At 34.4% G+C, this 23,565-nt stretch overlaps 1 protein-coding gene across 10 annotated transcripts in view; it reads left to right on the top strand.

Moving 5' to 3' along the window:
- robo3 (roundabout, axon guidance receptor, homolog 3 (Drosophila)) overlaps window positions 1-23,565 on the top strand; it is a 494,668-nt gene that overhangs the window by 399,632 nt on the left and 71,471 nt on the right. For 4 of the 10 annotated variants that reach the window (XM_087268848.1, NM_001328416.1, XM_087268850.1 and 1 more), the window contains 4 exon segments: window positions 8,571-8,728; window positions 13,359-13,479; window positions 13,584-13,722; window positions 15,680-15,807. The exons of 3 other annotated variants lie outside the window; for them this stretch is intronic. In XM_087268848.1, the coding sequence (XP_087124974.1) occupies window positions 8,571-8,728; window positions 13,359-13,479; window positions 13,584-13,722; window positions 15,680-15,807 (546 nt within the window). 10 annotated transcript variants of the gene reach the window in all.

Raw genomic sequence — 23,565 nt, 5'->3', positions numbered from 1 at the left:
ATAATAGTAAGCCAGTCTTTCTTGCATTTTTTAAAATTATTATGGTTTTGGTACCAAATAATGATTGGTATTAAAGTTACTACAAAACTATATCCAAAGCATAAAAACCAATTAGAGCTGGCAATCAACTTTAAATCCACACTGCAGCTGAAATGCTGAAAAAGACCTCAAACAGACCACCGTAGGACCTGTCTCCACTTTTGAGTTGATTTCATAAAGCCTTTCACCTGCCGCTCAGAGACTCAAACAAACAGACTCATTACTGTATAGACAGCTGCATCGGGTGCTAGCGAAAGCCCCCAGCAGAGTCATATGCTGCGGTTTTAAGGGATACCTTTACCATGTCAGAGATCCGACTTTAAAATTAATGAAGGAGCGGGGATGAAGAATTGATTTTTGAGAGGGGAAAGGTTGCGAGTCGGGGGATTCATTAGCCATGGCCCGCAGAATGCAGCGATAGTGGCAGCCGAGGGAGGTAATTGAAGTGGACTGCGCTGCTCACGGGTAGGATTACACCGACTTTGTTTTCAGAGGAGATAGAAAGATGGAGAGAAGGAGAAGAAGAAGGGGGTTTGCCCCTGAGGCCCACGTTAAGGGTCGGAGGTCATAGTCTTAATCCTTCATCCCTAGGGTTTATGGGTAATTGGCAGTCTAATCAGGGTTTATAGAAGCTTTTTTGGAGTCAGAACTGGCCTAGGACTCGTTTAAAATTATACCCTTAACCACCTGTTAGAGTCATTTGTATCCTAAAGGGGTAGTTCACCCAAAAATGAAAATTAGCTCATCATTTATTCTCCCTCATGTGGTTTTAAAACCATTTATGAGTTTCTTTTATCTGTTGAACACAAAAGAAGATGAATTGAAAATATCACTGGCACCCATTGACTTTAATTGTGGGTAAAAACAACTATGGAAGTCAATGGGTGCCAGAATTTTCCAAAATGCTGGAACTTGTTGACTTCCATTGTAGGAAAAAAGCAAGTATGAAAGTGAATCGATGACAGAATTTTCCCAAATGCTGGAACACATTGACTTCCATTAGAGGAAAAACAACTATGGAAGTCAATGGGTGCCAGAATTTTTTTCAAAATGCTGGAACACATTGACTTCCATTGTAGAAATTAACAACTATGGAAGTCAATAAGTGTCAGAATTTTCAAAATACTGGGACACATTGCCTTCCATTGTAGGAAAAAAACACTGTGGAAGTCAGTTAGTGTCAGGATTTTTCAAAATGCTGGAACACATTGACTTCCATTGGGAGAAAAAGAACTATAAAAGTTAATGGATGCCAGAATTTTTCAAAATGCCTGAACACATTGACTTCCATTGTAGGAACAACAACTATGGAAGTCAATGGGTGCCAGAATTTTCCAAAATGCTGGAACTTACTGACTTCTATTGTTGGAAAAAAGCAACTATGGAATTCAATAGGTGTCAGTATTTTCCAAAATCCTGGAACACGTTGACTTCCATTGTAAGAAAAACAACTATAGAAGTCAATACGTGTCAGAATTTCCCCAAATGCTGGAACACATTGACCTCTATTAGAGGAAAAACGACTATGGAAGTCAATGTATGCCAGAATTTCCCAAATGCTGGAACACATTGACTTCCATTGGAGGAAAAACAATTATGGAAGTCAGCATTTTTCAAAATATCTTCTTTTGTCTTCAACAGAAACTAGATTACAAAGGTGAGTAAATGATGGCAGAATGTTTATTTTTGTGGGAGTTATCTCTTTAAGGCTATGATGGTAAAGATTGGACCAACAGAAGACTTGGCTTAGAAGGCAGCTCTAATAATTATTGTGATTTTGCTTGTTTACTGAAAGCCATATTTGCAGCAAAAAGGGAAAGTTCACCAGAACTTCATTCCCCCCTGGTTTGGAGGGGGTTTCTCTCAGGGGGACTGGATCTGTTGTTGGCTTGACAGGGCAGCATTAGATTTCCATAAACCCATGGGACTGTGCTTTTCAATTCTGTTTATATGCCTGTGAGTGTGTGGAAATTAATTAGTTGAAGGCTCACATACAGTGTGTTTCAGGACCGGTTCACGGGGTTAATTAAAGCTGCAGGTAGGGCGAGGGATTTAGACTTGCCCAAACAAAGTTAAATAGCACTTAGCGGCCTTCTGGTTGAAAAAGAGTCAAGATATGCAAGACTTTCTTCTAAACAAAGGCAAAAAAATAAGCCATAAGATAGAAACATAGAAGAAATATACATTTTAGAAAATGCTATGTTGGGTTTTACTAGGGCTGAGCGATTTGGCCTAAAATCAAAATCTCGATTGATTGAACATTCTACCTCAATTAAGATTAATAAATCATTATTTTATTTATTTATTTATTGCCCTCATAGTTCACTGACAGGTTTTATACATACATATGCTCACATATTACATTAAGTGAGAGATTTTTTAATGAATGGTGCATTACTTGATGGTAAAATAATTGAAGGAAACACACTATTTACTATTTATAATTATTTATGGAACATCATTGTTGAAAATCTGAAGTTAAAACACACATTGCCTAAAACGAACAGTCAGTTATTTCTTATAAAAAGTGAAAATAAAAAAAAATTTGCACTTTTGGAAAAAAAAAGTTTTATTTTCAATGTTTTTGAAAGTAAGGGTAGAGAAAGTATAAAGTTAAAAATTCAATCGATTATAGGTTCTGATTGTCGATTTTGATTACTTTTTGATTAATCGCCCAGCCCTGGGTTTTACCCAAGTTTGGACCAAGTCAAATGCTGAGTTAAAAATAACATTTAAAATATAACCCTGCCCCTGACTCAAATATGTATTTTATACATATTTGGATTGAGACAATCCCCATGTTTATTTTGTGTATGTAAATACACTGTGAACACATCTAAAAGCTGACATAATAATGTCTGTATATATGAAAAACAAATATATGTGAAAAATGTATTCATTAATTAAAATATCATAAACTAAAATGAAACTTAAATGTACATTCAAATGTATATAAAGCTAAAATAAATCAATAGATAAATAAACAAAAACGTAAACAAAATTTTAAAAAGATAATATCAACAGAAACACAAATAATTAAAAAATACCAATACATAAAAAGGAGAATAAAAGGAGAATAAACTAATTAAATGGATAGACAGACAGATGTAAACAAATTAAATGGATGGAGGGAGGGATGGACGGATACATATATATATAAATTAAAATGAAGTTAAATGTAAATTTGAATGTGATTACATGTATGTAAAGCTAAAATAAATCAATAAATAAATAAAAACATAGCCAATAAAGGAAAATTAAAAAAAAGAAAAGGATTAAATGATTAGAAACAAATTAACTAAAATAGTGCAAATACATAAAACAGAGAGTTACACAAAATATTTTTAAAAATGATGTTAACAAATTAAATCAGATAAATCATAATAATATAAAAATAAAGCTGTTCAAAATTAGACAAGATGAAAATAAACCATATACACTGTTGCATTTATATAGGTAGGTAGGTAGGTAGGTAGGTAGGTAGGTAGGTAGGTAGATAGATAGATAGATAGATAGATAGATAGATAGATAGATAGATAGATAGATAGATAGATTGATAGATAGATAGATAGATAGATAGATAGATAGATAGATAGATAGATAGATAGATAGATAGATAGATAGATAGATAGATAGATAGATAGATAGATAGATAGATAGATAGATAGATAGATAGATAGATAGATAGATAGACAGAACAATGGATGGATGGATGGATGGATGGATGGATGGATGGATGGATGGATGGATGGAAAATTAAATACAAAGGGATGGATGGATGGACAGATGGATGGAATAGTACAAATGAATGGATCGACGGATAGACGGACAAACAGACAGACAGACAGACAGACAGACAGATAGATAGATAGACAGATAGACAGACAGATAGATAGATAGATAGAAATAGATGTTTGATCAAAATTGTATGTTTATTGAATGTTCACATTGCTCAAACTGTGGCTGAGAGAGCCACCTTTGGTTTTGTCCTGTTTTAAACTGCACCATCAGTAGGCATCCAATTATTCTCATGTTTGTCAAGCAGGGATGCCGCCATCATTCACCATGACACCCTCATGAAGTATAATGTATATTCAAGCCTGACGCCACTCCATTACATACATTTGAAGGGAAGGGAAATTAAAACAGCAGCAGCTGACAGACATCCATTAGAGGTGCAAAAAGGGGACGCCACAATCGCTACTGCTAATATGCGCCCGTTCTGTTGTCCTGCTTCAGATTCATCAACAATATATATTCACTGGGAGAGCTTCATTCATCAACCCCAACTCTCCCTCCCCTCCACGATGACTTTATAGCGACATTAACGCAGTAATTTAGACATAATGGCCGGGCATTATCCATTCTGAAGTCAAAATGCACACACTGATTCACTTACGCCCACAAAAAAACAAAAACCACATCTCGTGCACCAATTAATTCTCACTCGCAATTAATAGTCAGACACAAATTTGATTCCAGCTGGTGTTTTCTTCTTTATCCATGGCTTTTCAGTCTGTTTGGGCTATAATAAATCTTGCATTATATCGATTCTTAGCGCCGTTCAAGATTTGTGACTCTAATCTGGAGGACCCGCCGCAGAAACGCTTTAGTTCCTGCGCTCATCAAGAGGCATTAGGGACCTTGAGATAACATCAAACTCTCACTGACACAGGCTCGCCGTACTGAAGGACAGCCGGTGTCCCCAAGCCGCAAACCTTGACTGCGGTGCCGTCTATCTATTATGTGCATGACAATGACTGATTTTTGCAGATATGACTAATGGCTTGCATTTAGTAGGGTATTCATAACACTTACAGACGTTTATCTTGAAATGCTAATGCGTAATAGGATAATTTGAAGGACAGTGGGACTTCGAGGGTGGTATGTTTTGCTGTATACAGTATGTTATATATGATGTTTATGTTCTGATATCAGTCATTCATGTCTGTTATTTTTTTATTTAAATGAATTAAATGTGAAGCATACGCGCAAAAAAATTATATTGTGTTTGCTCAAATTACTTATTTTATATGAGGTGAAAAGCAATTTTAATATTATTTTTATATTAATGTTCAATTCACTTAAATTTGTAAAAACTAATAAGTTAACTCAATTTCTTTATGCTGTCCCAACACAATTGATTGTGTGGAACCCAACATTTTTACAGTGTAAGCTAAAAGCAAGCATAAATTGTTGTTATAAAATATGTTTATTCGTTGATTGATTCATTGATTGGTTCATTCATTGATTCATCCATTTATTTATTTATTTGTATGTTTCATAGTTTAGATTAAAGAATTGGAATTCAGAGATATAAAGTTATAATTGGGAGCTATAAATTGACAATTTTGAGTAAAATAGATCAAAACTACATTAAATATGTAAATTAAAAATGAGTTTATCATAATTTAGGGTTTTTATATTACATTTTTGCCTGGATAATTGTGATTTGTTTTCCTACAATTGCTTGTTTATTGGACTTATTATAATTTTGCATATATTTGTAACCGATGAGGAGTCGGGTGTCAATAAAGAGAAGATCTACATGCAAATTTATTCAGGCATAGAATGTTCAGACAGGCAATGGTCAAACACAGGAGCAAACAGGTACATACAGGTGAATTCAGAATTGTAGTCAGGTCACAGGCAAATGGTCGATACAGGTGGCAGACAGTGTAAACAAGGGAACAAGGCAAGGGTCAAACATGGAAAGACTAAACTGGAAGACTGCTTTGTAATGTTACAGAGTATAACCAACAAGACTCAGCCTCAAAGTGAGGTGTATAAATAGTCATGGTCATTAGGCCTTACGATTATCAGCTGTGTGTGTGCAGTCATAGGTGAACCGGAACTGGTGTGTGTGTGAAGTGCATGACGGGAGTTGTAGTTCAAATCAGTGTCAGACTTTTAGTTCTGGTGATAATGAATGTTCTGATCGTGACAATATTTCTTGCTATTCTGAGTTTATATCAATAAAGCAAGTCAGAATAAAGAAATATAATTTTGCAATTTGGACTGTATTTCTAATTTTTCTGAAAAAAAAAAATCAGAGCTCTGAACTATAAACATGCAATAAAAAATATCAAATTTTTAGTTCAATTCCTTATTTTATTTTGTGGAAAAACAGACTTCCATACCTTAGGTGCTAAGTTTTACACCGTGAATATATTGAAGACTGTTTTTTGTAGTATTTTTACATACCAGAGCTCTGCCAAACCTACAAGTGCCGTCTAGAATTAAAAGACTGATCGAACTTGGAGAAGATCATTGATACCACTATTTTGGCTGTTTTAATATGCACATTCTTTTCTCCCCACCATCTCTCTATAATTATTAAATCTTTGTTACGTCTTGATGTGCAAATTATGCACATTAAGCTCAACCTCCGCACTCCGCATGTTAGAAATTGTTCATAAAGTTTATATAACACTTCAGCTCGCAAACTTTTCAGATTGTGTGATTTTGAGAAGATGTGTGAAGTGGTCAGGCTGAGATAGAGGCTGGCAGAGAGAGAGAGCGTGAAAGAGATGGATGGGAAGAGAGAGAAATGAATACCTTTGGACTGTTATCAGACCTCTGTCAGTTCGGTTGGATTACAGAATTTGGAGAGGTTCAGGTCAGTCAAGAGAGAAGGACAGAATAAAAAAGGAGGCAGATAGGAGATGCTTTTCAGAGAGAAACTGAAGAAAACTGTACGGCTAGAGAATCTTAAAATGTATATGTTGTTAATTCTTTCTATGTATCATTCATTCTGTTGTTCTATATATCATTCTGTGTATTATTTTATTCTATCTATCTATCTATCTATCTATCTATCTATCTATCTATCTATCTATCTATCTATCTATCTATCTATCTATCTATCTATCTATCTATCTATCTATCTATCTATCTATCTATCTATCTATCTATCTATCTATCTATCTATCTATCTATCTATCTATCTATCTATCTATCTACCTACCTACCTACCTAACCACCCACCCATCCATCCATCCATCCATCCATTCATCCATCCATCACCATCCATTTATCTTTCTGTCTATCCATCCTTCCATCTTTCTTTCCATCCGTCCATCCATCCATCCATCCATCCATCCATCCATCCATCCATCCATCCATCCATCCATCCATCCAAGTTCATCTAAATATGGAAAAATATACATTATGTCTGTGAGTAATTGAAGTCATATTTCTTATTAAAAACATATTTAATTATTATTTATTTATTTGGTTGGTTAGTTCTAGTATTTGGGTTCAGTCTGTTAATTTTCAGCTGAAATAAATGGTATATATTAGAAATTGTAATAAAAAAATAGTTATGCACATGCAGACATTTATTTGTCTTATGTGCATTATACATCTAGGATAGATGTATATATTTATCCAAATAATTAATATTATAATAAGTATTATATTTTATCCATATTATAAGGGTTTGTCATTTGATGGACCTTCAGTACCGTTGAACAAGTATGTAGAGTTTTCAAGGGCTGTACTTGAGATTGTGTGGCACGCCCTTATTTGGAGATGGGCGTCTCTTATGCTAATTACAAACTGCAGACACATGCTCCCCTCATTTAGAGTAATTTATCAACAAAGAATGAGGGTGAAAACACAATTCTCCTGTAGTGAGGCTGGCTGAAACTATACATAACCCATCCTGTGTGGAAACACAGCATGCAATTTTTACTGAATTAAAATAGGAAAAGTGAAATTGCTGATTTATCAAGATACGAAAAAAAAAAACAGCAGCATTTCTTCAGGCTCTATTTAGTGTCTGCTGCCTGTTTCAGTGTTCAAGTTCAGTCTGTTCCCTCTGGCTATGAAGGGAACTTTTAAATTCCCTCTCTCGTGGCTTGCAGACAAAAACTGGGTTCTATTTCAGTGGATTTATTTGCTGTCTGAGCTCTGGATATTGTGTTCCTAGTGAGAGAGTCGTAGTTTGGTTCATTTTTGGATCTGAGCCAGCGCAATATGGAAAGACTCTTACTTCATACCCTATCTGAACGCAAACCTTTCGCTCTGGGCCACAAATGCCAATTGGCAACAAGCTGCTGCAGAACGATTTAGTGGACTTGATAGAGCACTGGTCAGATTAAAGTATTGGGAATAAAATGGAAATCCAGATTGAGAAGGCAACTGATATCATCAGCCCCAAAGGTGGAAGAAGGTCGATTGAAGGATATTTGTGTTGGTGGTTATTGCTTATGTTGCCAAATCTGTGTTTTTGCACACCTTCATTTTTGTATCTGTTATAATTGCAGGATCGGTAACCAAAAAAAGGCAATTTTGCCAGTGTCTAACTGATTTAATTATTCATAGTCATGTGTTAGGCGAAAACAATGCATTATTTATTAGGCCGACATGGACAGTGAGCAAATTAAGACTAGGGGGAGAAGGGGAATAGGGCAGCATTGCAAACAAATTAAACAGGAAAAGCAGCTAACACAATGATTGCATTGCATTAGCACAGTAAAGAAGGGCTGTTTGTTGTAGTTTCTGACGAGTTTCTCCCTGTATTTCAGTTCTCCGGGATGATTTCCGACAGACCCCCAGTGATGTGGTGGTGGCGGCAGGAGAGCCGGCAGTGATGGAGTGCATCCCTCCACGAGGACACCCAGAACCCACCATCTCCTGGAAGAGGAACAATGTGAAAGTCAACGACAAGGACGAGAGGATAACGGTGAATGTCTTCTTTTTGCATCATAGTTTCCACAAAGAAGCACAACTATTTTTAGCATTGAGCAAGAAGAAATGTCTTGACAGCATCAAATCAGCATATTCCAATGATTTATGAAGCATGATGCGACATTGGAGACTGGAGTAAAATTCAGACTTGGGATGCTTCGGGGTGTGATGTTTATTGTCAATGTTAATCGTTACACATTACAATGAGGTTGTATTAGTTACTTCTAGTTTATGCATTTACTAACATGAACAAACAATGAACAAAAATTCCAGTATTTGTTGATTTTAGTTAACATTAGTTGATGAAAATACAGTTGTTAACATCACTATTGTTACCAAGCATGAATTTGAGCGTTAATAATGCATTAGTAAATGTTTACCCACGATTAATAAATGCTGTACAAGTATTGTTCATTACTAGTTCATGCAATGAATGAAATAACTAATGAAACTTAATACACAGCACTTTGAATAATAATAATAATAATAATAATAATAATAATAATAATAATAATAATAATTATTATTATTATTATTATTATTATTATTATTATTATTAGTAGTAGTAGTAGTAGTAGTAGTAGTATAAGATAATATAAATAATAACAATATTTATTATTATAATTACAATTATATAAATATAAATAATAACAATAAAATTATAATATAAATACTAATAATAATAATATTTATATAGACTTTTCTTGACACTAAAAGCACTTTACACATTTTCCGGTGGGGAATTACGACATCCACCACCAGTGTGCAGCATCCACCTGGATGATGCAATGGCAGCCATATTGCGCCTGACTCACACCAGATGATTGTTGGAGAGTGATAAAGCAATTTATCATATGGGGATGATTAGGAGGCCATGATAGACAGAGGCCAGTGGGGAAATTTGACCAGGAGGCAGGGGTTAAACCCCTACTCTTTTTCGAAGGACATCATGGGATTTTTAACAACTACGGTTTAACGTCTCATTTGAAATACGGCACTCACTGAGCAGTATAGAGTCCTATATACTATTCTGGGGCATTAGGACCCACACAGACTACAGTTTGAGCGCCCCCTGCTGGTCTTACTAACACCACTTCCGACAGCAACCTAGCTTTTCCCTGTGGTCTCCCATCCAGGTACTGACCAGTCACAGCCCTGCTTAGCTGTAGTGGGTGACCCTGTGAGAGTTGCAGAGAGCTGCCAGCAATAAGACTTTGACTTTAATTATGTGAAATTCAATGGGACGGTGCTGTGAAAAGAGGCAGGATATAACTAAGAACATTGCTAAAATAAATGATTCCTCCGTGTTTTACATTTCTGCACCAAGAGGTCATGTTTGGATTTTACACCTGATTTGCAGGCGTTCACCAAACTTCAGTGTTAGGGAAGCTACTCTGAACCTGTAGCTTGATAAGCTACAACTAGGCCCACACGAAATCTGAGCTCACAGAAATCTGCAGATTTTGAGTCTGTTTATTTACTTGTTTAAATGTGTGTAAATTTATATTTTTTAAGTTTTTAAATTAATTTCAGTAATATAATTGACTAATATGAAAATATTCATATGATTTATTTACAATACAGTTTGTAAAAATAATATTTTCTGTCTTTTAGTAGATATATTACACCGGAGACTTGCTTTGTTTATTAAATTAGTGGATCTATTTGTATTTGCATTTTAAACATTACATAAAAGTAAAAAAGGTATTATTTTTTATTTTATATATTAAACTTTTGGTTATGATACTCCCAAAATCATTCCACATAAATCTGCAGATCTTTTACAAAATTCTGCGCAGAAATAGCAAAAAAAGTCTGCAGATTCTGTTTGGCCCTGACTACAACCTACTCATCAGGGAAAGTAGCTAATCTACTGTCAAACTAAAGATCTAAAAATTAGTTAAAATTAGTAAAAGTTATTTCCTAAAAGTAGCTAGTTACATCGAAGATAGCATTTCAATGGTAATAAATGCCAATTTTAAGTGAAATATTTGGTAACTAAATACAATGTAAAGCAGTTATGATGTTAAAGTTTGATGTTTTATTACATAGTTTTCATCTTTCTCAGATTGACAGGAGTTAAAGTACAAAACTGCAACAAATGTAGCATTGCAATTAACTTAAAGTCTTGTGGTCGATGCTGTGCTGCTTCACAAAATTAAATGTAGCTTTTGTCAAGTGTTTGTACTCTTCTGCTTCCTGGAAAAAATAGCTAGCTACTGAAAAACCTACATTGTATTATAAGTAGCTACTGAATCTACTAAAGCTGCAGAAAATGCAGCTAAGCTAATAGCTGCACTGTAAAAACGTCAAGACAATATATAGTTCTATGTTCTACAACTTAAGTAAATCAGGTTTCAACTAAATATTTTAAGTTTGCAAAGTTGAACTTAATATTTAGTCAGTTTGATCAATGTAAGTTAAGATATCTAAAAAAAGTTAATTTGATTCAACTAAAAAGTTTTGATACTCAGCAAATTGCAATATATCATTGCAGGGGCTTGTGCTTTTGGTCTGACACATTCGCATGCTTGTGAATGGAAGTCAATGGGACGGAAAGTGTGGCGTGACCACATCTCAAGAGCGACACTGTAGTGTGTTGTTCCTGAATGAATTTGATGTTAAACAAACAATTTGTGTCAATTCTACAATAATTCATTCCATCCACCAATTCAAATACATACACTTTGCACACTTATGCATTTTTGTAATGTATAAGTTTTTTTTTGAAAGTACACTGGTGAACACTTCATTTGATAACAATCCATCTTGCAGAATATTCTGGAAATTACTTAAAAATTTTGGATTAAACATGAAAACATATGCATTGTTGAACATTTTTAAAACTAAAGTAATAAGTTCACAGAGGGCATTACTGTCAGTAAAGCACACAAACATGAACAAACACCCAACAAACAGTAGGAACATGTCATTTTTTTATCGCTCTGTTCTCTTTGTACAACATTCTAACACTGACCCATTGTTTGACAGTCTCTCCAATGACTCTCTTATCAGCCACTCGACTAAATAGGCTATTACAGCACTTTCGCTAAATGTATCGGTTGGGTCGTCCTCTCGGTGTCAAGTGTTTCATAAACAACCAAACTCGCTTTGCTTTTAGTATTTACAGTTTTCCAGTACCCTGAAACCACGTTCATAAAACATCATAGCATGTTTGGCTTCCTGTGGGGACCAGTTGGGTTTTTACTGTGTTTTTCTCTTAGATCTTTTATAAATGTGCACACCAGTCAAACGTTTTAGGTTTTTTGGGGGGCTGGTTTGCTCTTTGATTTACTTTCCTGCTCACCGAGACTGCATTTGTTTGATCAAAAATACATTAAAAACTTTCAACTGTGAATTATTATTAATATTATACAATTGAAATGAATTCTTTGCTTGTCAAGTGTACTGTAAAATAGTATTTATTGCGGTTATTTAATGCTTATTATAGTCTTCAGTGTCTTCAAAAATCATTATTAAATGATGATCTGCTGCTCAAAATAACATTTGTTATTATGATCAATGTTGACAATGGCTTCATATTTTTTAGGTGAAGCCATGGTACTACAAATACCAATGAAGTATATTTACTTTTAGGCCGTACTCACAGTAGGTAAAGTTGCCTTGAACCATGCTGAAACGCGATTGTCCCCCCTCCCTTCTTTTCCGACGACCTGCACTTACTCTGCATTTTGCCTCCCAATCCGGAGCTCGCTTACTTCATCAATGATGCGACTGTTCAATTAAACAGGAAGAGAAGTGCTCTCGCTCAGCACAGTGGACATTGCTTTAGTTATATCGGCTTGCGTTATTTTTAGTCGTTTTGGATGCAGCAACATGCAGTCAAATATTTTGCCGAACAGATCCGAGACTTTTCACTCTTATACATGTTCATGAAAGTCTTTGTGTTCATGAAAGCGAGGGATTTGCGTCTTTAATAAACTATGATAGTTCATGTTCAATCAAAAGTAAGAATGATTAGTAAATCCATATGAAACAGTCCCCATAAGGAACATTGCGTCTTCAGTTTCGGGCTCAGGCACGCTTTGCACTCACACTACAAGCGTATCGCTCCAAAGCTCAAACGAACCGTGCTCTGGCACACATTTTCCAACCGGGCCATTTCATTCTGCTGTAGTGACCTCTGATAAATAAGTGACTAAGCCGAAGGAAAATGAATAAATAAATGAGTATACTTAATTTTATTCTTCAAGAACACAATCAATTGCTTAAGAGTGAAAGTAAAGATGTTTTTTATATAAAAATATTTATATTTCTAAAATGATTTCTGAAAGATCAAGTAACAGAACACTGGAGTAATTAAACAGAATTTTAGCTTTAAATTACAAGAATAAATTAAAGTTTAAACAAATCAATAAGAGAAGAGTTTTCAAAAGAAACTTTTTTGTTATTTGAGAGTTTTTTTAATTGTAATTATATATATATATATATATATATATATATATATATATATATATATATATATATATATATATATATATATATATATATGACATTTTTGGTATTTTAAATCAAATAAATGCAGTCTTGGTGAGTAGAATAGGCTTTTAAAAAAATATTTTGCTTTGTAGTCAGATCTCTTACAGATGTGCTTTTCTTTCCAGATCCGAGGAGGGAAGCTGATGATTTCTAACACGCGCAAAAGTGATGCCGGGATGTATGTCTGTGTCGGCACCAATATGGTTGGAGAGAAGGACAGCGATCCTGCTGAGCTTGTAGTGTTTGGTGTGTTTGTGGATCTGCTCTTCAGTCTTTTTTATTATTATTTAATTTTAGTTTTGCTTTCTCTGTGTCACACTAATCTCTCCGTAAATCTCTTTCTCTTGTAGAGCGGCCCATGTTTGTGCGCAGACCTGTGAATCAGGTGGTTCTTGCTGATGATACAGTGGATTTCCAGTGTGAGGTTCAAGGAGACCCAGCTCCTACCATACGCTGGAAGAAAGAGGAAGGAGAACTGCCTCGGGGAAGGTGAGACTCAAACACAAGTAATGAAATTGTTGGCATGAAATAAATAAATAAATAAACAAACAAACAAACAAACAAACAAACAAACAAACAAACAAATAAATAAATAAATAAATAAATAAATATCGATTGATTAATAGACTAACAGATAGAGAAATAATTGCTTTTTTTGCTTTAACAATCCATTTCCTAATTGTTATATGTTTATATAATTGAGGTAACATTTAAAAAAAGCTAAAGCTTGCTATGAAGGAAAATCCAGATATTACATAAACTATTCCAAGATGTTTATTATTAAGATAAGATAAGATAAGATATTAATAAGTTATTTGAACATTACAGGTAGTACACACATGCATAAAAAATGCTTGAATATTCCATACTACCACTGCTATTGCTTCTTGAAAAAAAATAATAATAATCATCATTGTAGATCAAAAAAGTTGATGTCATATAATATGTTAATATTTGTTAATATTTAAAATTTCTATTTAATAAAGCTTTAATATGTTTTAAAATTAATAATTGCTCTGCATTAGCAATATGATAAATCATGAAACTTAATCCATTAAAAAGAACTTTTATTTATTTATTTATTTATTTATTTATTTAGGATCAGGCAGTATTCACTGCAAAACCACTTTTTTATAAAGCATGTCTTTAAAAAATTTTTTTGAAGCCTTATATGGGACCACAATTGTAAAAAATTCAGCAATTTTAATCAAGTCATCCTTACGGCAGCGATCCGACTGTGCTGTGCTTGGAGAAAGTAAAAAGCAGTCAAATCCAAATCCATGTTAACACGATTCACTACTCCTCCCACACCAAAAAGAAAGCAGCCAAACAAAGAATAAATTGAAATGACTTTTTAATCCAATGCGCATCCAAGTTTTTGATGTACAAAAACAAAGGACGAGCCCTACACTTTGTTACGACTCTGGTCTAGGGTTAAGGACGTAACATAAAAGAACATTGGACAAAAAAAAATCAAACCTCGGAGTCAGGTCCGTTTATTTTTCTTTTTTTCTTTTTTCTTTTTCTTTTTTTAAACACCTAAAATGTGAAGCTGAATACCTCAAAGAGGTAATAAACAAAAATAAACAAAAATCTCTCTCTCTCTCTCTCTCTCTCTCTCTCTCTCTCTCTCTCTCTCTATATATATATATATATATATATATATATATATATATATATATATATATATATATATATATATATATATATATATATATATATAAAATCTGGAGAAAGTATTTACAGAAAAGAAAAGTGTGGCGTCCAACCACTACTGCTTATCACCGTGTATATACAAAGAACAGTAGTTACAATAACAACAAATAAACCAAAAACAAAATAACAAGGGGGAAAACACAGATGGATAATCAACAAATACAGTAAAAATGTATAAACACACCAAAACGTGAAAACACAATCAAAAATAACACTTGCAACTATGTAATTCTCTTATAACAACAACTCGATCTCCCTCTCCATGCCCGTTTTTTTCTTTTTTTTTTAAAGATGCCCTGGGTCACTCCAGCCAATCCCAGGGCACGTTGTCTGCAGATAAAAAGAGAGGGAGAGAGAGACACACACACATCTGCAAACACAACAGTTCATATTTTTTTTTATTACATCTCACTATATAATCATTTTATATACTGTAAAATAGGCATACGTTAAATAATGTATATGCGTAAAATATTTTGGAATAGCTGGTGGTTCATTTCACTGTTGCGACCCCTGATAAATGTGAAATTAAGCTGAAGGAAAATAAATGATTAATGCATAAGTATTAATTACTAAAATAAATGTTTGTTATTAATTACATTTTCACACTTAAAGCATTAACATTTGCTGTACCAAAACCTGAGGCAGCTGGCGGAGAACAGTGCAACTCAGTTTACAGACCATAAAACTAGAGAGTAATCCGATTGTGTGTGGATGTGTTTCTTGGCAGGTTTGAGATCCGTGCCGACAACAGCCTGCGTCTGACTCAGGTGAAGGCTGAAGATGAAGGCTCCTACACCTGTTTATCAGAGAACAGCGTGGGCAAAGCTGAAGCATCCGGATCGCTTCAGGTCCACGGTGAGTTTACAACAACTCTGCAGATGCACAAATGATGCTTAGCTCAGTAACTCTCACTCCAGCGCACACACACACACACACACACACACACATATCCACACAGCAGGACGTCTGATGGAACTGACAATAATTCTATTATATTCTTCCCTCTGACTTTTGCATCTTTCTCACACACTCAATCGAGTCTGAATTTTATTAGACGGAGCATGCACATGCACATGCACACACACACACACACACGTGCTGGCTTTGCATTTTGCTGATTACAGAAGCGAAAGTGCTATAGCAACAGTCATTTATTTAAAGCTGCCAGATGCAATTAACATAATTCCATCTGGTTAGCGGCACATCTTGCTTCATAAAACATGACGGTGGGCTTGGTGAACATGCACGCATTAAGAATATTCCACACACTTAATAGTTGTTTATGGCCGCGCACATGCTGTGAGTGATTTCACCTGACAGCTGACTGAAGATGATTCAACTTGCGAGCGAAAAAAGCGAAATGTTATTTGTGGCTTTGCAGAAATGTTGTTGGCAACACTGGGAGACTGACTGAAGCTACAACACGATTTGGAACGGGTTTATTTTTGTGCGCGTCATGTTGGAATTAGCATAGCTCTGAGCTTATGGCTTGATTCTGTTTATATCTTTGTCGAAGCTTGGATTTTCTGCCAAGAAGGAAGTTCTGATTTGTTCAGTTATGTTTTAATATAACTAAATTGCTTATATTTGCAAAAGATAATAACTTGACTTCTAGTTGATCATTTGTAAAAGTGGCAGAAGGTAGATTTTTATGATGAAACATCTGTTGATCTGCATCCCAATCATAACAAATACTGCAGAAGGCCTTCTGGAACCTGCATGGACTCAAGATACTCACAGAAATCAGTCAAGTTTGGTCAAAGAAAAATTATGGTTTGGGGTTACATTCAGTATGGGGGCATGCAAGAGATCTGCAGAGTGGATGGCAACATCAACAGCCTGAGGTATCAAGACATTTGTGCTGCCCATTACATTACAAGACACAGGAGAGGGCAAATTCTTCAGCAGGATAGTGCTCCTTCTCACACTTCAGCCTCCAAATCAAAGTTCCTGAAAGAAAAGAAGGTCAAGGTGATCCGGGATTGGCCAGCCCAGTCACCAGATATGAACATCATTGAGCATGTCTGGGGTAAGATGAAGGAGGAGGCATTGAAGATGAATTCTAAGAATATTGATGAACTCTGGGAGTCCTGCAAGAACGCTTTCTTTGCCATTCCAGATGACTTTATTAATAAGTTATTTGAGTCATTGCAGAGAAGCTCAAGCTTCCAAGCTTATGGAAGTCAGACACAATATTAATTCTTTTTCCACTACACCATCACTATATATTCTGTACTGTACATTATTTCTGTTAAGTAACAAGACTTTTGTCTAAGCAAAGTCAGACTTTACTGTCCTAATTAAATAATTAAAAAAACAAGGCATGAGCATGTTTTATTTTGGTAAAATAAGCATAATCTAGAGGCTTTTGTCTTTCATATAAGCCAATTCTGATACCAAACGTTCAACTAGAAGTCAACTTATTATTTGTTGTTCCTTAAACATGGATAGGTGACAAGACGTTTTCCAGGTAGTGTATTTCTTTCATTTATTATTATTATTATTATTATTAATATTAATATTATTATTTGATTTAAATCAAGCAGAGACTACCTAAATAATCAGTTGAAAGTGCACAAATTTAAAGGTAAAACTATTAGTCCTACTATTAATGTTTTATCATTTTATTTCTCTAGTGTTTAAGTTTATTTAGGTAAGTCACTGGACAACCATGGTTTGTTCTGTAGCCATTAGAAAAAGATAATTTCTTAGGGGCGATAAAAATATTAAACTTAGAGTTTGTTTAACAATAAACTAAAACCCACTTTAATTCCAAACAAACTAAAAGAAATAACAGTTTCTTCAGAAGAAGTAAAATGATGAATCACTTGGCAAATATTTGAAAAATAAATAAAAAGTTTTTTTTTATTATATATAATAATAATAATAATAATAATAATAAATAATAATAATAAAATACATAATAATGATGATGATGATGATGATGAATAAAAAAATACTAATGATGATAATAAATAATAATAATAATAATAATAATAATAATAATAATAATAATAAAACATAATAATAATAATAATAATAATAATAATAATAATAATAAAACTATACTAATGTTTTTAATATAATTTCATTAGTGTTATATTTATATTTTATGTATTTTGGTAAGTAAATATTAATATTTCTAAACTTAATAAGAATTTTAAAAATCATCAGCCACAGAAGTGCACATAAATATTCAAGTGTTGTCATAGAAACACAAAAGAAAGTTGTGAGTCCAAGGATGTCAACAGCTCTGAGTGGTCTTGTAATTATGGTAATTCCAACATGACATAAACGAAACATTAATTTAGAGTTTCTCTCATCACTTCCTCCTCATCTCCTCTTCTTCCTGTCACTGCTGCCTGTTGTTGTTGTTTCTTCCTGCTTGTGATTCATTAATCATTCTGACATTTTTTTCCTTTCATGTTCTAAATACATAGAAACTAAATCCAACTTTCCAGTCCACCCATCTCATTTTTTTATCCATTTTGTTTTGTCTCTCTCTCCATCCTCATCTCCATTGTAGTGGGCCCATCTCGTAAGTACCATTGCATTTCATTTCTCTGCATGCAAGTGCGTGTGAATGTGTGTGTTTGCTTCACATTTTTTGGAGGCTGTGATTGGTTGTGACAGGGTTAAGACTCTGTCGCTGGTCATTCTCTTCTGCATACTTGCTTGTTTCTCATTGTTGTTTCTGACCTGTGTTCAATTTTCCCTTGAATGGAAATTTCCCAAATATTGTGATTCATTTAAATCCACACAAATCAAAATTGACCTGACCTAACATAAAAAGTAGAACTTCATAATGATATATATATATATATATATATATATATATATATATATATATATATATATATATATATATATATATATATATATATATATATATATATATATATTGTGCAGCTGTAAATTAAGGCATTTCTCTACAACTGCAATTAAGACACAGAATTCATCTTTTTATACTTTGTGACATGGTAAGTTATACAGGTTTGGAATGATGACAGAATCACACTCAGAATCATCCCTCTACATACAAAAGTAATGAGTGTCTATTCTTGTCCAGCACATTAAATCAGAAATTCAGTTCCGCAGTCAAAAACTACATCTAAACTGTAGGTTTTTGAAACTTCTAAGGCTTTTTAAATGTTGGCGGCTTTGGATGTCCTTTACTGTGTGGAATTATAAAGGGTCATTATCTAATGCACCACACAAGTGACCTCTGTCCTTACACTCAAGACTGCAAGAAAAGCATGATCAAATTAGCCACTAAAAGAGAGGTCCTCTGCGCCAAAGCCTGACTGTTGTTTCTGCAATCCCCATAATGCATCGGTGGATGTGAGTTCTGGAAGATCTGAAGGAACTGGAGCTGATGTTTTCCACAATGGTTTTGTGCAGTGTGGCCCAGTCAGTCAGCTTGAACAAGTCCATATTGTCAGCAGAAACCACTCGGGTTTGGCTTTGAAGCCCTTCGGAATCACCAAGCCTACAATCCTTTCACTTTTTAAAGTGTTCATAAATAGCATAAAGTAAATACTCGCACTTCTGACTTTTTTGGAGCTTGGGTTTTCTACCGCTTGCTTTGTTTTTCTTTCAAGAGCTGTATTTAACTATATGCACAATGAGCACATGTGACCGAGAAGTGGTTTTAAATATATATCAAGGAAAAATATTGTTTTTTCTTCACAATCTGATGCTGACAGTGCAGGTCGGTGACAGCCAGACAGACCAACCAACAGACAGACTGGCAGAATGAAAGAAACAGCAAATTTTCAGAGGAAAGCAAAGACGTTGTTCTCCTTTTAAGGGGGTAAAAAGAAATGTGGTAGCTTTCATACAGGCCAGCTTTGGAGCTTTTATTGTATCTTGTGTTATTTGTACTTTGGATAAGTTACATTTAATTGAAAGTTTGGGAAATGCACTCTGTTGTGCCCACCTATGCAAAACTTTTAGGCACTGAAGTCAACATCAAAGGTACCTCTATCAGTTTGAGCATTCTTATTAATGTATCAGATGAGGTATTTCTAGCTCTAGAAAGATAATGGGAAGTATTTCATAGATTGAAATATTCTAATTAGGGATGCATCAAATTTTCGACTACCCGAAAATTATCATCAGAAAAAGAAAAAAACTGAAAATCATTCATCCAGAAGAGAAAAACTGTTAAATGTATTAGTTAAAAAAGAGGTGTTCCGCGTGCTGATTTCACTTTGCTTCCAGTCACTGTGTGGTATGAAGAGACTTTTACACTGGACATGGAAAGTACTGCACTGTGGAACCCATTCATGTCAATAGCTTGTGCCATGCAGGGGAGGTTGCAATGGTCAAAGCAATGATCAGAGTTCAAAATAGCTCAATATTTTGCAAATACTCAGCAGAAAACCAAAGACTGTCTAAATGAATCGCTGAAAGGATATTTGGTAACACTTTAAAATAATGGTATAATAATTCATGTTATTTAATGTATTGAAGAAATGAATGAATGCATGAACAAACAATTAGTAATACATTTATTAATGTTTTTATTCTTCTTTGTAATGTTAGTTAATGTTATTTAAGTTAAATAACGTTTGCCCTTTGTTAACTCACAACGCATTTACTAATGTTAACAAGCACAACTTTGGATTTTAATAATGCATTACTAAATGTTGAACTATGATTATTAAATGCTTTACAAGATTATTTAAATTTAGTTAATGTTAATGTAAACACATAAACTAACATTAACTAATGGACTATTATTTTTAAAGTGTCATATTATTTTAGTTATATATTTTTTTCTATTACCTGATATTTAGTATACTTGTTGCAGTACTGTGCTATCGTGGCAAGGCTAGTATAAAAAAAATGTTCAATAAAATGTGATTATGGGGCGGCACAGTGGCTCAGTGGCACCTCACAGCAAGAAGGTCACTTGTTTAAGTCCCAGCTGGGCCAGTTGGTGTTTCTGTGTGGAGTTTGCATGTTCTCCCTGTGTCCACGTAGGTTTTCTCCAGGGGATCTATTTCCCCCACAGTCCAAAGACATGCACTTTAGATTAATTGGATTAATTAAATTGGCAGTAGTGAATGAGTGTGTGTGAATAAGTGTGTATGGGTGTTTCCCAGTACTGGGTTGCAGCTGGAATGGCATGCTGGAATAGTTGGTGGTAAATTCCGCTGTGGTGACCTCTGAAATAGAGACTAAGCCAAAGGAAAATGAATGAATAATAAAAAAGTGGTTATTTTATTGGCTTATTTTTTTTAATCAGTACATTTGAGTTTACTTACAGTTATTGAGTTAAGTGTAAAAAAACTCTTTCAAAAAATAAAACTTACTCAAAAAAAAGTTTCTTATGCTCCTGAACGATGATCAAAAATACATCAGAGCAGCATTTTTGTAAATATTAATTAAGCATGCACTGTGTTCAGCCAATATTTGTTTGCCTTGATATTTCCATGTATATTAAGTTGTAAGCTTTCCAATATGCTAATAAGACACTTGAAATTAACTTCTTTTGTTCTTCATCCTTAAAAGGCAGATGCAAATGTAGACGGTGAAACACTAAATTTGAGCTTACACAAGATTCAAAATGAACTTCGAGCTTAGCTATGTATGAAAAACCAGACATTTAATACACACCGGGTTAGATTAGTCAGACTCTGTGTGAGGGAGAAACCGAAAAGACACCCAGTCTTCTTTCCACTAAAGATGAAGGATCCGTTTCATCATTCGCACACAGCGTTGCAAAATAATCCACAGCAGGTTCCCTCAACTGCCCTCTCCATTAGCATGTCTAAGACCAGAGACAATAAATATGATATAAACCCATGTAGCACCAGATTAATCCTGCGGCACCAGGGCGCCCCTCCAACAGTGCTCTTTTTAAGCTGTCCCAAAAAAAAGTGTCACATTCCGAACTGATCTTTTAGCCCAGGAATATTACAGCATCCTCAAGGGGAGTATTTAAAACAGCACATGCTTTTTTGAGAAGCCGCATTTATGTAGATCGCTCTCTCTCTCTCGTTTTGATCATGCAGTAAATACAAATTTGGCAGGTATCACTGGACAGAAATGGCTGCTCAGCTAAGCATTGTAAACATATGCCCTGTATTGGTGTAGATAACCTGCAATGCTGTAAAGCGTTTAATCGGTTACACTCTGAAGACTGTATTAATTGCATGTAGGGGGTTTTAATTGCAGCGCTGAGCACTGAAGCATGGCTTTTCCACCATTTCTGCCTGCATCAGTGTTCGACGCTGACAACTGCCTGTCATTTGGGGTCCCTCTGGGGACAGATGTGATGTTGGAAGACTTTGTGTATCTGTGTATGAGTTTGCGGCGATGTCTACGCTAACCGATAACTCTCCCAGAGGGATTGTGAAGGTGTTGAATACTTAAGCATCTTTGGAGTAAATAAAATTCCATGCGAAATTTTTAGCTTCAACACTTTTTGTTCAGTCTGTTTGAGCGCGTGACACCGCTGACCCGTCACTGGCCGGCCAGCCAGCCTGGCACCTTCACAGATCTGTCTACTGCTATTCCATCAAATACACCATCTGTGATACTTCCAGGATGACAGCAAGACTTATTGATATCTTAACAGATGGCTTTCTATCTATAACTTGGAATAGTTGCAGTAGTTCTGTTTTTTATAGAATATGAAGATGTTTTCGAAGTTATGTGTACCATCTGTGATGTCTAAGGGCTTATGGATATAGCCTCAGTCTGTTTTTATATATATTTGATTAATTTGAGATATATTTTATAGATATTCATAGCTAAATTACAATGAGTGTAAATCCTTCATAATCGTCAGCATTTTGCCTACTTTATACAGGAACGTTACAGTGGAATATACTGCCATCTATTCTAATAATCTATCAATATTATACCAATTTTAATAAAACAATGTTAGAATTATCTAAATGTTATCTTATGAGATGGTTTACCTTGCAGTAGTTAGTTTTATTTTATGCATAACCTAAATTTTTTTTGTTCTTTTGGTAACATCAGAAGAGAAACACTACTAATAATTAATATTATTAATAATATTTTACAATATTTTTAAAGAGTGTTAAAAAAATAACGTTACAGTAAGATTTGGTAATTTTTGGTATTACCACAGTAAGATGTGTGTATTAACATAATCTACATTAGTTAATATGAAAGATACTTTATAAAAACTTTAATAAAAATGTTTATTAATCTTTGTTAACATTTAAAAATACAGATTTTGAATTTAGTAATTTATTAGTACAATTTATTAATGAAAATAAGATCATGTAAAATAACCAACACAGGCTAATTCTGAAAACGTAGCGCTTTATACTGTGCGTTTCTAGAGATTGCGAATTATGTAGCCAGAGCTACATATGGCTGCATTTCGTCTTTAAAACGAACTTTATGGGGTGGTATGACGCCATTCCTTTTCTGCTTTTGCTGACTGCTTACCTGCATCTGGACAGCTTTTCTGCTGTTATCAGTTTGTCCGGTAGCTTGACATGTATGTCTTCGGATTTGAGACAAAGAGCGGAGTTGACCGCTACGTCAGGGTTCGAGTTCCGTGAAGAATTGCAGAAAGCAGATAAGATGAACACAGAAGCCAAAAAACAAAAAAAAAACAAGTAA

The sequence above is a fragment of the Danio rerio genome, chromosome 10, assembly GCF_052040795.2.
Source record: "Danio rerio strain M-AB ecotype USA chromosome 10, GRCz13ab, whole genome shotgun sequence".
Taxonomy (NCBI): Eukaryota; Metazoa; Chordata; class Actinopteri; order Cypriniformes; family Danionidae; genus Danio; species Danio rerio.
This window is presented reverse-complemented; position numbering and strand designations above follow the sequence as displayed.